Below are 17516 nucleotides of genomic sequence, written 5' to 3'. Positions count from 1 at the left end.
TGTACTCTACAGCTCAAGAGAAATCAGATTTAAGTGATGGGAATTATACAACAATTGAAAAACAACTCGAAAAATAATACAACATTGAACACTCATGAATATTTAAATTTAAAATTTCAATTCCAGGTGTACTATAACCAAACTATTTTATTAAATAATAAATATAATATAATTTCACTCAAATGCAATTCAAATATTAAACCAAATCATGTAGTCGTCTTGCAGTCGATGAATCGATATAAAAATTACCAATACAAACTAATTATTTTTCTTTTGCTGTTTTTGGTTATTTAATCAATGGTTAAGGCTCATTCAAGTAAAGTTGCAATTAATCTCTTTACAAAATAATTATTTATTTTAGTTTCTGTAACCTAAATTCTTATTATCATTCAGTTTTATTGAGTTCGAAGTGCATTGAAGGCACATGTTGAAGTCCGCTCTTGAGTTAAATAGTTTGGAACTATCAAAAGAATAGGCTTTAACCAACAATTAATAACCTATGTATGTAATTACATCCTTTACGAATATTGAAAATAATTCATAAGCTTTTTGGCTTTTTTTTTTATCGCATTTTGGTTATTACATGTAGTAGTCGAAACCAAAATTTGGTGGTTGCAGATGATCTGGATTAGGATCGGCGCGCAGAATACGTCCGTCTGGACCAACGGGATCGAAACGCGGATTCAGACCGGCATTGAAATCGGGACGTGAAGGCATTGGAAAGAGATTACCAGGACCACCGCGACCCAAAGGATCTAAGTCGCCGCGTCCAACATCGGGAAAGCCAAACGGCCGAGGCTCCATTCGAAAAGAACTACAAAAAAGATGACAATTATTGGAAATTGAAATGAAAACTTTAATAGCAGCACCAATTTATACACACTTCACAGAAGCAGTTGAGCAAAGCAATAAAATTACTATGCCCAATGTGTTGTTGGTTTGCATGCTATAAATTGTATAGCAAAAAATATATTAAAGTTGGAAAGATGACTGTTTATGATCGCGGCTATAAATATACTAAAGCTCACGTATTGTCTGAGAATGTAAACTTCTTGATTGCTTACGCTATCTCATTAACTTAACCCTTGTGTACCAAACATATTTTTTTTTAAACTAAAACTGATAGCGATTTTGAAGCAGTTTTTGTAATTTGATTTCATAGATGATGATAATATTGATATACGTGGAATAAAAACAAAAACAACAAAATATAATAAATTTTACCAAAAAGTGCATGATAAATTTGACACTTTTTTATTTAAGGATTAAGAACCTGTTTGTTATACAAGCAGTAATACGACATAAGTTGAAGAGTTTAAAGCTTGTTTAAAGAGAGTTTGTAGTTTTAATATGCACACATAAAAACGTTTATCAGCAAAAATACCCCTCAACCATAAAAAGCTTGTGTTCTTACTGCGAATCGAACCGCAAAAAAACAATATAAATAATTTTGCGGTATTTGAATGAGCGCTAAGATGACAGTATTACATGAAACAAATAATTTATATTATGAATCATTGACCAAACACAAACTCGGCTATCGGCTATTGTCCTCTGAATAGTTGATATGTCAAAACTGTTATCAACATTCAGGTACATATTACTCTTTTATATTTTTATTTATTGATTCAAGATGTTTTTATATAAATATAAATACAGTGTCTAATATTAAAAAACTGTCAAAAGCTTGTTGCATTATATAACAAAATGACGTAGTAAACATTGCACATTGTCCTACAACACAAACACACAAATGCAGACATCCGCCCGAAAATGCATATCTAAATGCACTCATATTAAATTTTATGCTACTCACCCACCAGGTCTCATCGGCCCGCCTATTGCGAGCGGATCGCGGAAGTTTGGTGCTCGTGTCTCTTGATTTACATTTGTTTGCGTAGTAACCTCTCGCGTATTTCCCGTGAACACCTACACACATAAATTATATTAGATATTTACAAAAACATATTTCATAAGTGATTAATTACCGGGTCAACTAACTCTTTGCGATAACGATCTGATATCAGCGATGCTTCAGGCATCATTGTGTTTAGTGTTCCTTTAAGTTGTTTTATCCATTCTTGTGGATTTAAAGTTATGTTAGTTACCTTTGTGTCCTTAACATCGAGTAAGTTCATAGTAATAAAATCCTCTGTATTATGGCCAATTAGAAGGTACAATCGACCGTTGTGTAAATAACGCAAGGCGTATCTCTTGCCTCGATCATTCCAACCTTCAGGTAATAGTTCAGAACCAACATCTTCTGTTGAAACAGTTTTCTTTAAAAAAATGGGAAATATGAAAGTTAATTCACTAATAAAAATAGAAGTTTAAATTACTTACATCTTCTCCAATGCCGATGCATTGCATTTTATAATGTTTCACAAGCAAAAAATGCGCTAGTGCGATCAATACATCAGACTTTTTATCAACAGTTTTTTCAATTGTTTTGTAAAGCAAATCCCAGCCAAAAAAGTCATTGGCGGTTGCACCAGTTGCTGAGGATCCTGCTCCTCCAGACGACATGTCTGCGAAAATTTCGAAGCAACAAATTTAGTTACTAGTTATATTATTATTATTTTTATTGTTTTTAAGTGAAAAACGATATTTTTGACATTTTAATTTTGCTTGATTTTTGGTTTATAAAAATAAACATTGGGCATTTTTAAGATTTCACTTTACAGTGAAGTCATTCATTCGTACTTTAATAGCAACTGAAAGTAGAAAAGTTCCACTCCGTGCATTTATACTATTATCTTCCCAATGTTAATGAAATTTCAAAACACATACATATATACATATTTGTGCATGAATAGTATAAGCTCTCAATAAAATTATGAAATGCACAACTAAACGAAATAAGCTTTGGATACTTGCTTGTACAAAATACGTCACTTCTCTTTAAAGTATATGGGATTAATTTCCAAGAAATATAATATCGTGTATAAGTGTAATGATGTAATGATAGTAGTATTTTAACTGCTTAAACTAAAAGCAAAAACTTAAATTTCTTTATATACATATATATATAACTAATAAACAAAAGTATATTATACCGTATGATAACAAAATACTACAATCTCACGCAATTTACTTCTTCTTTACGGGTAAATCATTCACAGTAGCGAGCACATATGGAACTCACAATAATTACTTGTCTATTAAACAATATTACACCTTCCACCGGCTTAATATACATACACACATATGTATAAGTAATAAACATGTATGATAGCAAAAATATTACAATTTTATAAAATTTGGTTCTTGTTTTAGTAAAAAGAGTTTTTTTCTACTATTATACCACTTGAATAATGTTTTTAGTATCCTATAGTACACTCAAAGCAAAATTTATATTTATATTTATATATATAGTCCAGAATTGGCCTATCTCCTTAAAATGTTATTTAAATCGGTTACATATTATTTTGATTTTTAAGTTTTTCCATTTCAAAAAGTGTTTTTTTCGTAAGAATTGACTTCTATGCAATTCGGAATTCATTTTCATTTAGTAATTCCTTTAGCGGTTGCAAAAGGCGCTCGTTTTCATACAGAGTATTTTATCTATTTTTTGTATGAGCAAAGAGAGAAATAAAGTTCCAGCCCATTAGTTGAATTACAAATTTATTGTTGTAAGAAGCAGAAAGAGCTGCTAATTTCTGCTAGTGAAATTTTTTCTAACAAATAGGAATAGCTGTCATATAAAGAAACAGCTGATAAAAGACATATTTAAACAGCCATATTTGCTTTGATTTCGTTTATTTTAATAGTGAAATAAGAATTATACTTGTTAAGTTTCAAGTGTTAATTTGATGTGATTATTAAAAACATTTTGATGATTTCTTGTAAATTCTGCAAGTTTTCCCGTTCCTTTTTTTCATATTTCGCTCTCTTCAATTACTCAGTTTTGTTCCTCCTGATTGCTAGCAGCAACTAGCAGTTGAGAAACAAACTATTAATTTAAAATATTTCTAAATGCCGCGAAATCGGAAGTGTTGTGTGCGGGAATGCTATAACAATAACAACACGTCCATTTTGTTCAGTTGGCCGAAAAATGAACAAATTGCACAAAAGTGGTGCCAAAGTCTGGACTTCGAAGGAAGGAAAATAGCCCCCTCAAACACTTTTGTTTGTGCAGTGCATTTTGAGGATTATGCACTGGGAACTAAGAAATTGAAAGATGGAGCTGTTCCAACTTTAAATCTTCGTAAGTAACAATTTTCAGATTATGCCTGTGCATATACATACATATGTATGTTTTTGAACCTATCGAGATTTGTTAACTGCTTTTGGTATTTATTTCGTATGCCATTTTGTGTATATTCACATAATATGGCAAAAGCATGAAATATAAGAAATTGTACAATTATATTGTATTAGTGTTATTAATAGGATTATTTTTTTATTTTATAAAACTCTAGGTAGTTATAGAGTCCTTTGTCTTATTAAACGTCAATTTCCGTATATCAATCAGAAAGGAAATAAATTTTGAGGAATTGGAATTTCGGATCACGATTTTATTAAGAGTCAAAGTATGTCCGAATTTGGCATCCTCTGACAAATGTATATTCCAATAATTTTGTAAAATATTTGCGTTTTCAGAGTTAAATAGGTGTTAGCAATTTAGAAGCAGCTGGCATCAGCATGTCATTCAAGTAGGGATTATTGGTATGGATGACAATTGAAATGTCAGTGATACAAATGTTTCCAATTAGAGGAAACACTTACTTTTACCTTTATAGACTGGAGTACTCAAGAAGTTTTGTGCCCGCAACTGTTTATTTACATTAGTTTGTGTGTTTGCTTTACCGCGAATTTCCCGTGACCTTCACAAATAAATGCATATTAATATTTACATATGTATGTATGTATTTCACATAATTCATTTATTACCATCTCAAATAACTCTTTGCGATAACTATCTGATATTACCGACGATACCAGCAGCATAGTGCTTAGCGTTCCTTTAAGCTGTTTTCAGAGCCAACATTTTCTGCCGAAAAATTTTTCTTTGAAGCGAAGATATGCACAATAATTCTAAATCTAAATTATATATGTACATACATACATCTTCCCCAAAGACGATGTATTGCCACTCACGTTTCATAAGCAAAAATTGCACCAGCGCAATCTCATCCTACAATATGTCTGCGAAAATATCGAAACAACAAATTTAGATGTTAGTTATATTATTTAATTTTACTTGATTTTTTGTATTTAAATAAATTGAACATTTTTTAATTTCACTTTAGAAAAGAAGAGCAAACTAGAAAAGTTCAAGCTTGTGCATTCATTATATTACCTTCCTAAAGTTAAATACATTTTCGAAATTTTTTACAATTACATTAATATTATAAGTTCTCTTAATTTAATTATGAAATGCACAACTAAACGAAATAAGCTTTGGATACTTGATTATGCAAAAAAAAACGCTGTGTTGCTTATCTTTAAAATATGTAATGTTAGTTACCAAGAAATGTTTATCGTCAGTACCTGATTAGTGATTACGGGAAGATTGTAAATCACACAAAATCAAAATGTAAACACAAAATTCATGTGAAAAACAAAAAACAGCTGATTTTGGCAATACGGTTTAAAATACTTCATGTGAGTGAATCATTCACACTAGCGAACATTTGGAACTCACAATAATTACTTGTCCAGTAAACAATACTATATTGGTACAGCTTTATTTGCAGTTGTATAAAAAAAAATTAAAAGAAAAATGTGCTGTATGATAACAAAATAGTACTGTACCGAGCAATTCTTTTAAAGTAAATCATTCACGGTTAAACAACAGCGCTACCAGAAATTTTTTTTAAAGCTCTACGAGTTTCTTAAATCCCGATTTACACTGTGTGATCGTTCACCCCTTACTTATGGTCCATTCACATAAAACTTTTAAGTCATTGAACAGCTGATTTCAAGTGAGCAGTTTCCTACTTCTAAGCAAGAATAGTACACTTAATTTAAGGAAAGTTGGCGAGCGTTTATGATAAGTGTATGTGTACCTCATCAACAATTTACTTTAGTTGGCCGAAGTATAATGTAGTTATATTACCCAAAGCCAAGTCGTATCAAACCCAGTAAACTCCGTTGCCAAGACAGTCGGATCTACGTAACCGGAACGGACGCAGATTTCTATCCCGTCAAGGACTGTCAACTCGACAGAATTCTGCCGTTACAACAAAACAAGTCAACTATTTGCTAAGGTAAACGATTAGGCTTTTTAATCTATACGGTTAAAACAGTAAATTTTATAAGTAATAAATTTAGCGAGTAATAAGTCCTTAGAAAATCTGTTCAATATTATAGTCGTCTCTAAATTCATTTGAACATATTAAAAAAGTTATGCAAAAGTACAATATCGCATAAGTCCCTTCAAGATACGTAAACCTGACAGTCGTGAGAAATACTCCTAACCAAAGGCTTTTACGATTCCTTGAAGTCAAGGATGCTACATGAACGATCTATATATGATATGTACCACATATAATATTCATATGTGCATGCATACATATGCATTTGTCAGTACCCATGAGTTCCTGGGGAAAAAGGATGGGTTACTGTTTCTTATAATGCCGTTTATATATTTCCTTCGTTTAGAACTTATATAGTATGTATGGTTTCAGGTATTGATTACAAGGAGTATAAATTCCCAAACTTGATCTCTTCTATCAATTGCAACAATTATTAATATAGATTCTACATATACATACATATACATACTGTATGTTCGGTATAAAATCTAAAATGTTTTTAAGTCGATTTATACTACGAGGTCTATATTTAATAATATGATATACATACATTCTTGTTTAGTTTCTTACCTATATGAGTATCTCAATTCTTGGGTCAGAAGCCGACTTTGTGTTAATTTTTTAGTGGGTCCACTTTTCCGTTATGTATACTTAATTTATTGCCTGCAGTTCTACCTTGCCCGAATATTTGCTGGTGGTCCGATGGTGTGTAGTAATATGGCGGGTAAATCGAAAAATACACGAACGATTTACGAATGCTGTCGGTACAATGACGTTTTGTATGCGCTCACTCGCTCGCACCCGGTTTTCTAACTTCTTCCAGCACATGACCGGCAATTGAAGCAACGATGCGAATGCTGTCGAGCATGTCAACCGAACACAGCAGTGAAAAAAAATAAAAATATTTCGTACGACAAAGCAAAAATTCGTCGCCATATTGAATCCGAAGTGAGTGGTGCTAAGTTGTATGGTGTAGAGAGAAAATTTTGCAGATTTTCAATTAAATTTTACCTTTAAAGTTTGCAATTACCAAACAAACAATTAAGCATAATAAATTTGTGCGTGTGTGAATATGTTTTTAAGCACATTTGCTTTGTGAGCATACAGGCAAGAACTATTGATAAAACTTGTGTGATTGTTAAGCAGCAGCGTTTCATGCATTTGTGGATCGGTGTGTGAACAGCAGCGTGTGCTTGGAGTGTGGATTATTAAAAAAGTGTTCACCAAAAGTGATTTTCTGCTGCTGGCCTATAGATATAACTAATTACTTTGTGTGCAGTGACTGCACACTAAAGGGTTATAGCGTTATTTGTGCCCAGAACATAACCTAGACGCTTGAAATCGAGATGGAGACGAGTACGACCGCATCAACGCCAGCCCCGATGCAGGCATCTTCCAACAACGACAATGATGGTAAGTAGTGTTGCCAGAAATATCATGGGTTGCGTGGATGCTTTATCGTCGGTCCGTAAATTTGTGCAAAAAATTTACTGTAAATATAAGAAATGAAAAAAGCCGGTGATGTTTCATAACTATCAGCAAATTCTGAAATCATTGGAAATCTATATATTTTCTAAGTTTTAATTTATGCCTAAAAGTTTGCCGTAGTTTGTGGATTTGGACCTAACATTTGCTTAAGATTGACAACTAAAATGTATGTTAAATTTTGCTGTATTTAGTTTCGAAGACACATTAATTAGATAAGTAAAATAATTTTTTTTATTTGGGTAGTGTAATCACATTGGTATGATCATTATCAAAGAAGTTAATTCGTTACTTAATTTTGCTTTGTATTTAACATCATACAATTGTATGAATATATTTATTCAAAACATTTTATTGATATAATTGATAAATATGTATTTGCTTTTAGTTATGTGGCAGCATGGTCAGTGCCGAAGTTTATACATTTGGTTGACCATGTCCATATAGCTAATATATGAACCGCTTTCGTAGAGTTGTATTTCGGCTACAAGTATACTCGCTTATCAATCACGAAGTGATATCTTCGCCATGTTTATATTTATCAAAGATGTAAACCTTATTTTGTCGCCTGTCCGAAGGAAAATTAACCTAATATCTACCAGAGATGGCGCTGTTAAAATATCTCAAATTTTCGATGTCGAAGTTTGACAAATCGATTTTTTTTTTTATTAAGGACCGAACTACCGATCTTGTCATACTCCTACGCATACTTTATACACAGTGATGGCTGGATTAATAAAATATAAACATATTAAAATGGAAATTGTAAATAAGTATTTTTCTTCAATCTTATAAATGAAAGTAGGATAGTGCATACATATGTACTATATGTCCATTTTCAATTAATTATGTATATAATTCATAATTCTTTCCAAAATTTGACGAGGACTATTGTGAATAGGTCAAAAGCATACTAAAGTACAGTGATATTCCAAATAATAAATATACGTTTTAACGAAATCGTTTATTACGAACAATAACTTTTTAACTATAAATATGTTTTAGAGTGAATGAATGATCTTCCCATTTGAAATAACTTATAATTATAAATTAATATTCAGCCATCATCAAATGTAATGAACAATCAATTTTTTTTAAATAGCTAAAAACTTATACTACTGATAAACATTACTCATTTTTATTGAGAAACATACCAGGCTAAGTACTCGAATTAACGAAAAATTCGATATAACAATATATCTGCTCTGACAATAACTGTCTTTGTTATTTCGGAATACTGCTGTATATGTAAAAAAAAAAAAAATATGTCCATCATTTTTATTAATATTGCTAATTATTAAAAAAAAAATTTTATTCGCAGATATCGAATTTGATGCCAGTTTGGCCGATGAAGAAAGACGTTTCTATCTCAGGGCATATCCCTCTGTGGATCTGGTGCGTGAGCGTAAGGTGCACTGTACTGTCTGTAAGACTCATATCGGAACTGCACCTAGTCAAGAGGAGAATATCCGCATGCATCCAGTGTTACGTGTAACACACTGCTTGAAATGCCACGACTTCTATAACAGCGGCGAATTCAGTAAAGGCGAAGATGGCTCAGAACTATATTGTCGTTGGTGTGGCCAAGGTGGCGAAGTTTACTGCTGCTCAAGCTGTCCCTACGTATTCTGTAAATCATGTATCGTTAAGAACCTGTCTCGCGGTGTAGTAGTAGATATTGAACAGAATGAAAATTGGAATTGCTTTAGCTGCGCACCGAAAATTCTTTGGCCATTGCGTGCACAACATTGGGCACTAATACGTTACATAGACAAACAAAAGAAGTGAGTTCAGTTTACCATCCTTTATATGTACATTATGTTTATATACTAATTTAATATTGCTATTTAATTTACAGGTATATCGATGTGAATCACCCTAACGAATCTGAAAAGAGGGCGCTTTTGTCACAGGACCGTTCAACATGCTGTCGTCTTGCCAAATCGAAATGTGGAAACATGTCCGACTCTATGGAAAGTCTAGATTCTGCAACATCTCGACGCAGTCAAAGCAGTTCTAGCGCAAAAAAACATTCGAAATCGCCAGGTAATCATCCACAAGTACCCCCTGCCAAACGTATGAAAAACTCAAATGATGAAGTTGTTTGTACACCTGATTTGCTGAGCATGTTGGAACCGGATTGTCAAATTACTGTGCAACAGAAGACACGTCCCGCACCTTCGCCCATTACTTCAACTCCGAAAATTATATCATTACAAACGCACTCGTCATCTCCGAACAGTAGTGGCATTACACTGAAACCACATAATAACACTCCACCACCATTGGTACTACGTAACACCGGCATACCGATCAGACATCCCTCGCCTGCACCAATTGTACGACGTACAATTATCGGTGCACGAAATGCGCCAACAACCGGAAATCATACGCCAGTTTATCACACTATTAACGGTTATCGCATCGATCTTAATTCGGCAGCACAACAAGAAACATTCCGTTTGCCCAATGGCAAACTGATACAGGTGAAACGGCAGGGCACAAATCAACCACAGCCCAGCACTCCATCACCGAGTAATGCTTGGATGCGGCAGGCAAGCCCCATAACAGCTATACAACATGCGGCGAGTGGACGTCCTGTTCAAATAACCCCAGCCCGTACATATTATTCTGTATCGCAACAACACCAGCAAAATTCAATGCAACAGCCGCAAATGATACGGTATAGTAATACAACTGTGACACCGGTTAGCGGTCAAAATGGTGCTATTCGAGGTACACAAATACAATTGATCAATGGTGTGCCTGTAGCGCCAACAGCTGCGCCTGCAACAGTTAATTCTGCAACTGCTGTGCGTGCACCGGTCATGGTGCGTCACGTGTTCCCCGACACTGCCATCGGTCAAGCGCGTTCCCAGTTACAGGATCAAGTCTTCAATGCCATGGAGATTTGCCAACATCTTACTGGTAAAGTACAAACACTGACCAACTCGAATGCTTACAAGCAGGCGCGCAATTATCTTGAAGTCAAAGAACTCTACATACATCTCTCATATCTGTTGACATATGCAATTGGGCGTTTTAAGGGACTGCAGGATAAATGCTTGGGTGATATGCGACAATTAGGATTTGTTAATGATGCGGATAGCTTGGAAAACGGCCAATTGGCTGCAGGTATGTGGTTATGCAATATTCGATATTGATGTGTATGTAGAAATATTTAAGTGTTAAAAAATGTTGCTTAGAAATGTAGCATTAAAATTTTTTTTGAAAAATTTCGAAAGTTCTCGAAATTCGAGAAATAATTTCGAAAATGGAAATTTCGATCAACATATATGATTATCTGAGCAACAAATTTCGAAATTAAAATATCGATATTCCATGCACGAAAAGCGATGTTCGAAGTTGTAAATTAAATTAAGTATGTAGTAGAAAATGAAAAAAAAACAATTTCTTTTTACATAAAAACGAATTAAATCGCGTAAGGCTCATCACTTAGTCATTGTCTTGAGTCATTTGTTGTGCACATGGACTACGTTTTAAATGTTTGAAAAAGGTGTGTGAAAAAGGTGAAAATGTGAGCACACAAGTTTGGTGCAATGCAAACAGAAATGTAAGTACGAAACAATAGCGGATGTTTGATGCGTTTCGAGTTCAATTTCATTGACTTTCAGCGACGCAACTCTTCGAGATTCGCTAAAGCTTCACACACGAAGAGTTTTACATGGACTACATTTTCTATTTATCAAAGAAATAACAAAAATCAATCAAATCATTGAAATTAAATATTTATGTAACGGATGTATCATTCTTTGCGACTGAATTTTTGCACAATTCTCAAGTTTCGTTCGTAAAAATTTAAGAAATAGTCAAAATAATATAAATTAAGCAATTACTGAGTTGATATGAAATGTTTTTAGAGATAGTCTTCCGTTCACATCACATAAAAGTATGTATTGGTAACATGAAATGGTTTATATGTACTTTAATAACTTGATAGATGAGAAAAGTTGTAGTCTCAAGCTTTTTCGCCTAAAATTATACTAATAATTGGCACTCTGGTATACCTTTTTGAGAACCAAAGCTATATTTTTATATATATTTTCACGTAAGTAACCAAGATGTTGCTGCAGAACCATATAATACATATCGAATGCAGATCCAGTTTGTTATCGTCTAGGTAACAGACCTATAACATTCTACAAACTCTTCAATTAAATTGTAAATATCAAGTGTTATAGTATATACATATACAAATATTCCAAGAAATCATAAACTAAAAATAATTAGCGCGGTTTGTAATGAGTGGTCCATGTGTTGGCAAAATGTCTGAAGGCAATGAAATTCGCAACTCGATAGCATTTTTAGCAGCATCAAAAATACATTAAATTAAAACGAATTAATTGCATTAAAAATAAATTTAAAAAATTGATATTTCAGGCGTCGACTATGTCCGTTACGGCCAACTTGAAGATATAGATCTCTTCAATACCAGCGCGAACAGTTTCCACAATCAAGTGTATGAATATCGGAAAAGTTTGCATGCGAATATGGAGAATGGCGAAGGCAATGATAAAAAACCGCCCCTCTCACCGCTTATGCCACTGGGTCAGCTGAAGCGCGGCGGCGCCGATGGTGAAGACGACGAGGATTATGGTGAAAATGACGAGACTGGCGATAATAGTTGGATGAAAAATACAATGGACGAGCCAACATATTATGACGACGGTGTCGATATGTCTGCCAATGACGATGTAGATGCCACTGCCGATGCTGATGGCGATGATGATGAAAACGATGCTGACGCTGATGGCGCCGCTGATTTTGAACAATATGTCGCACAGCAACAACAAGCGGTACGCTACAGCAATAAAGCACATTATGGCACTGAAGATTACATGAGTCAGGAGGAGCAAACACATGCGCGCGATCGCAAACTTGCGCGACTCATTGAGAAATATCCGGCCATTTGGTGTACCCGCCATCCCGACTATGGCAATTTCGAAGTAACACGCAAGTACTGGCGCATCGTAGCGACACACTTTAAACGCACCGAGAATATAAAGTTGCGCTGGAAGAATATACGTAAACGTTATGTGCGCGTTGAGCGACGCATACACGATGGTAAACGCTTCAACGGTTATTTCGATAAAACAACGAACTTTCTCGCCAATCGCGATCTTCCCGAAGATCAGTGGTTGGAAGTTGACTGTGGCAGTGACGATGATGAAGCACAGCAGGTTGAACGTAAAAAGCCGAATGTCATCGAAAAGAGCGCACTGAAAGACGACCAATCATATGATTGGAATAATGAGGATTGTGCGGAGGACGCGAACGATTACGAAATGTCGGATGGTGTGAAAGCGTTAGAAGTGCGTGCTTTGGATATGAAAATCATCAACTTCGTTAAATGTAATCCGGTGTTATGGCGTAAATCTGGCGACTCGCAGTACAATTCCGTCGATGTGCAGTCCCGCAAATCGCTGTGGATGCACTTGTGGCGGAGTTTACGCTCCCAAAGTAGTATGCTAAATGGTTGGTGCACACTGCAATGACGTTGTAGTGCTATTTTACTTATTTTCATTGTTCTCTCTCTTATTATTATTGCAGATCTAAATTGCGAGGATATAATGGATCGTTGGTCGCATTTGTATGAAATGTACAAGTCCTTCCGCTTAAAAACGATCAAGAGCGAAAGCAAACGTGCTAATTTAGAATTGAAATACTCCAAATATTTGGCCAAATTATCATTTCTCTACAAAATTGTCGAAGAAGATTTACGCAATGAGCATTTAGAAAATATCGATATTGATTTTACGCAAGAAGTAACGGAGAACGACAACCGTTTGCAGGACGAACCGGACGATAAGGAATTCATGCTGCAGCTAGTACGTACTGTGCAGCGCTATCCATTATTGTGGGACTCATTGAATGTCGATTACTACGATCAAGTGTTGCGCTCCAACTTCTGGCAGGACATTGCCAGTGCACTGAAGGATTTCAAACGTAAGAAGTGCCTTAAATAATAAGTATATATTAATGACACTTTTTTTTTTTGCTTTTAGGTAACGCAACGACAATTAAAATGCGTTGGCAACTGGCTTTGTTTAGCTATAAGCGTTACTTGCGTGAACGTTTTACATTCCCGAAGGATAAGCCCTTGCCAAAATATTGCCGAAGTTTACCAGTGGACGAAATGTTTTTCCTCGATTACCTACCGCTACAATAATAAGCGCTTCAGATCTCTATTTAATACTAAAAATCTTTTAACTTTAATAAATTAGTGTGCATAAGTTGACGTTAAGTATTAGTAAGCTAAGATTTGATAATTATTTAWTTATATAAGTGTCGGTTATAACCGCGTAAGCATTGTCTACGAAATTAAAGAAGAAAGTCGAAATATGAGGTGCGTTCGTGCTACGTCATAATTACAGCGCTACAACAGCTATTTTGCATATTTGATACTTCGTTGCTGATAATCAGCTGATGTACAAACAAATTGAGTGTTTATTATTATATTTACGACTTACGCGCAAAAAGTGACGGATGAAAGTGATACCGTTGCAAGTGCTGCCAGAAATTCACGCAGAACGTAAACTTTGACACTTTTCCAATACTGCTGCCATCTCGAATGGATCCAAGTTCTATTTATTTGTTTTTGGTATTTTAAATCGTTTGCTGATATTACTACGGTTATAGTACTAGGTTACTTTAAGCATTTTTTAAATTCATTTAGTAAGTGCCATTTCTGAAATAGAAGTATGAAATTTGTTGAAAAATTTGCAGAAATTAAAAGCAATAAGCACATTTAAGAATTATGGAAAAACAAACAAAAACTTTTGAAAGTATTTTTTGTGTTTATTTAATACAGAAAATATGCGCAATAATAGTCATCATGTTATAAAAAATATTTATATTATTCTATGTATGCTAAAAATACTTCATTTATTAAGCAGCTATTTTTTTTTATGTCCATTTAAGTGCGAAACCATTTTGTAATTTAACAAATACATTAGTTTAGTTATATTTATATTTGAAAATAAATTTAGTAATTCTTAAATTAAATGATAATGAATGAAATTTTTCGCTACAAAACCAAAACTGACTTTTCTTGCGCAAATACGTTATAGAGTGAGGTTATAAAAAATTAAGTTTAAAATGTTATTGTTTAAATCTCTGTTCGATATGTACTTATGTTTTTTTCTTCCCTCACTCTCATAGACAAACAAGCTAGTGACGATGAGGATAACGAAATCGAGATTGTGGAACCTAAAACGGACACCATTACGCTTGACTCGGACAATGAAGACGAAGCGCCAGTCAAGCAAACAGACACGCCGAAACCCCCACAATTGGTTACAATTATTAACACTGCCGCCAGCAGCAATTCTGCGTGCCAACTCAGTCCAAATGATAATCGTCAAAAATTGATATTAAAAGAACAGCTGACGCTTCCTAAAGGCACTACGATTGTGCCCACTGCACCAGTGCCGAGCTTAAATAAGCTGCCGTCGCCTTCCAACAGCATAGCCGTTACGATCAATAATTCCAATGAGGAGAATAATGCAATGGAAGAGGTCGATATGATGTCGGCGGCGAAGAAATTTCTCGTCAGTCTTTTAGAAGTGGACTCAGATGCAGCTGAAGGCAGTTGGTCTGCAGATGGTAGCGAGCAGCAACAGCAACGCAAACAACCGCGCAAGAAAACGACCAACAAGCCAAATCCGACGCTGTTGAAGCAGAAGGAGATGCTTGAACGTGAGCGTTTGGAGGAGATGAAACGTAACGATTTGAAATTGAAAATGAAATGCGCCATATCATTGAAGAAGGCCGAAGAAGAATACCCATTCGCAAAAGATATGCTGCAACAGCACGAAAATGAGTCAAAGGCTGAAAAGTGCGCTGGCGAAACGCAGCGCTCGGCATCCGAGGAGAAGCAAGAGGAAGTGGCTACATGTGTCGACAATGGCGACACAAAGAAGCCCGATGAGAGCAATGAAGCTGGTAATGAAAATGATTCGGGTGATATGGAAATACTAACGGTGGATTTGGAGAGTTCCATTGATGATGGTAAAGAGACCGAAATAGTGTTGGAAGGCGAAAAGTCCCCAGCAGAGAAGTCTGTTGAAGGCGAGAATAATGGAAGTGCCGAAAAATATACTATTGTCATGGATGACGAGGATGAGGGCAAAGAGAAATCGCTGATTATCGAAGTTGAAGGCAATAGCAGCAGTGAGAAGGAGTCACTGCAAGTGGTTATCGACGAGAACACAGCGAACAGCAATGACGACAGCAACGAAAAGTGTACGAAAACGAAGATGGAAACCGTAAGCGAGTGCGCAAAACGTGTAATTGAGGGATTGCAAGCAAGTGAAAAGCAGAAAGAAATTGAGATGAATGAGCAACAACAAACTAAAGTGGCGTCACCAGACATGGTAAGCAGCGTTGATAATGCATCCGCCGACGACATTATCGAACCGATTGTCGTCGAAGAATCTGATGTAGCCGACTCGGAGGATTCGCCCATTAAGCAAAAAATGTCGGAGGTTACTAATGATTACGCTGTTACCACCGCAAACTCAACAGAAAGTGCGGCAGCCGACGATGTGATAGCTGCTAGGCGCGAGGCGCCCACAAACAGCGGTTTGGTAGCATGCGCTATTAAAGCAGCTACTGAGAGAGAAACCAACGCCGTTGAATTGAACGAGCCCGAAATCGATGTTGAAAAAGAAATCGAAATGTTACTGATGAAGAAGGCACAATTGCCTGAGGCTGAAACCAACACCAACACTGAAGCAAGTAGCGCAGCTGCTGACACGCAAGCCGAAAAAGCGCCAATAGCGCAACCCGTTACACCTGAGCTTTTGAGCGACTTGGCCGACAACTTATTGGAGAGTGCGAGAGCAACGCATCCGTAAAGTGCGCAATTATTTAACTAGGTAACTGCAGTTATTGCCACTTCGATTTTTCGATTTTTTTTTTAAGTTTTGTATATCTTAGCATTTAACATATATTTTATAATGTATCCAAGCTATACAGAACTACTTAGACTTAGTCTTTGTACGCCTGTGCGTATAGATTTTTAAGTTGTTATTACATTTACGCCTTTAAATCATGAATAGGTTTATGCCATTAACTGTTAAAATTGCTAAGAATATTTATTTACACTCAATAATGAGTGGTAAAACAGCAAATATTATTTTTAATTTACAATTTTCTGTAAAATATGCTGAATTTTTTATGCTGGAATTAAATGCGTGTAAAGCGCAAGCGTAAAGGTGTGTGAAAGGTCACACACATACATATGTATTTATGATTGCCGTTAAACTATTGCAGTATACTTCAGAAATAGGCATATTAATAGTTTCCTAATGCTTCGCATTAACTTTGAACTGTTTAGAATAAAAAAAATATTCAATAATTTAATATTATATATTAATTTGAATTAACTATTTTGAGATTTGTAAATGTATATAGTATATACAAAATTATTGCGCGAAAAATAGAAGTAAATAAACTTAAATACATATTAATGTTACGTTTATAAAATGTTTTTTTAAGTTTCTTTTTGAATAAAAACTATAAAATGATACCGTAATTAAAAATTACAATGAGTATCAATCAATAATTTTAAATTCTGCAAAAGTTCCTGAAGATATTTTGTCAAATAAAAAAGTTTTGCACACAAGAGCATGATTACGATCGTTCAGTTTGTATCATAGCTACACATTCACTTAAAAAAAAAAAAAAACAACATCCACTCCTGTACTTTAAATCAAATTTTTAATTATGTACGAAAATGTATACGTG

The 17516-nt window shown here is 34.8% G+C and overlaps 2 protein-coding genes across 13 annotated transcripts in view; one reads left to right on the top strand and one right to left on the bottom strand.

The window, feature by feature from the left end:
- LOC108978017 overlaps nt 1-17129 on the top strand; it is a 35405-nt gene extending 18276 nt beyond the window's left edge. The window contains exons 1-6 of one of the 4 annotated variants that reach the window (XM_018948069.1): nt 3468-4207; nt 9067-9529; nt 9604-10880; nt 12147-13241; nt 13317-13712; nt 13772-14014. In XM_018948069.1, the coding sequence (XP_018803614.1) occupies nt 3976-4207; nt 9067-9529; nt 9604-10880; nt 12147-13241; nt 13317-13712; nt 13772-13935 (3627 nt within the window). In that variant the 5' untranslated portion in view covers nt 3468-3975 and the 3' untranslated portion in view covers nt 13936-14014. Of the gene's footprint in view, nt 1-3465; nt 4208-7036; nt 7674-9066; nt 9530-9603; nt 10881-12146; nt 13242-13316; nt 13713-13771; nt 14015-14927 lie in introns of those variants that run through there. The other 3 variants (XM_018948068.1, XM_018948070.1, XM_018948071.1) reach the window with 3 other exon arrangements.
- LOC108978019 (proteasome inhibitor PI31 subunit) lies at nt 130-6930 on the bottom strand. 9 transcript variants are annotated; one of them, XM_018948079.1, is made up of 8 exons: nt 6831-6930; nt 5101-5148; nt 4894-4993; nt 4735-4826; nt 2344-2528; nt 1989-2279; nt 1817-1929; nt 130-814 (listed from the first exon to the last, which is right to left on the bottom strand). In XM_018948079.1, the coding sequence occupies exons 5-8, from the start codon at nt 2524-2526 to the stop codon at nt 580-582; spliced, it is 822 nt and encodes a 273-aa protein (XP_018803624.1). In that variant the 5' UTR covers nt 2527-2528; nt 4735-4826; nt 4894-4993; nt 5101-5148; nt 6831-6930; the 3' UTR covers nt 130-579. The 9 variants fall into 9 exon arrangements, with proteins under 9 accessions (XP_018803624.1, XP_018803619.1, XP_018803620.1 ...); XM_018948074.1 differs by lacking the exon at nt 6831-6930 and adding an exon at nt 5494-5585 and having other exon boundaries at nt 4894-5009; nt 5065-5148; XM_018948075.1 differs by lacking the exon at nt 6831-6930 and adding an exon at nt 5494-5585 and having other exon boundaries at nt 5065-5148.
- Nucleotides 17130-17516: the final 387 nt, after the last annotated feature.

The sequence above is a fragment of the Bactrocera latifrons genome, unplaced genomic scaffold (genome assembly GCF_001853355.1).
Source record: "Bactrocera latifrons isolate USDA-ARS-PBARC rearing strain unplaced genomic scaffold, ASM185335v1 scaffold_99, whole genome shotgun sequence".
Classification (NCBI taxonomy): domain Eukaryota; kingdom Metazoa; phylum Arthropoda; class Insecta; order Diptera; family Tephritidae; genus Bactrocera; species Bactrocera latifrons.
Note: the sequence above shows the minus strand (reverse complement) of the source record. Positions and strands in the feature narration are given on the sequence as shown.

What these genes read in the sequence shown, in the direction of transcription:
- LOC108978019 (XM_018948072.1), bottom strand. An exon ending in GCATCGGCATTGGAGAAGAT is followed by an intron (nt 2,280 to 2,343) that starts GTAAGTAATTTA and finishes ATTTTTTTAAAG; the next exon opens with AAAACTGTTTCAACAGAAGA. An exon ending in GGGCCGATGAGACCTGGTGG is followed by an intron (nt 815 to 1,816) that starts GTGAGTAGCATA and finishes TCTTTTTTGTAG; the next exon opens with TTCTTTTCGAATGGAGCCTC.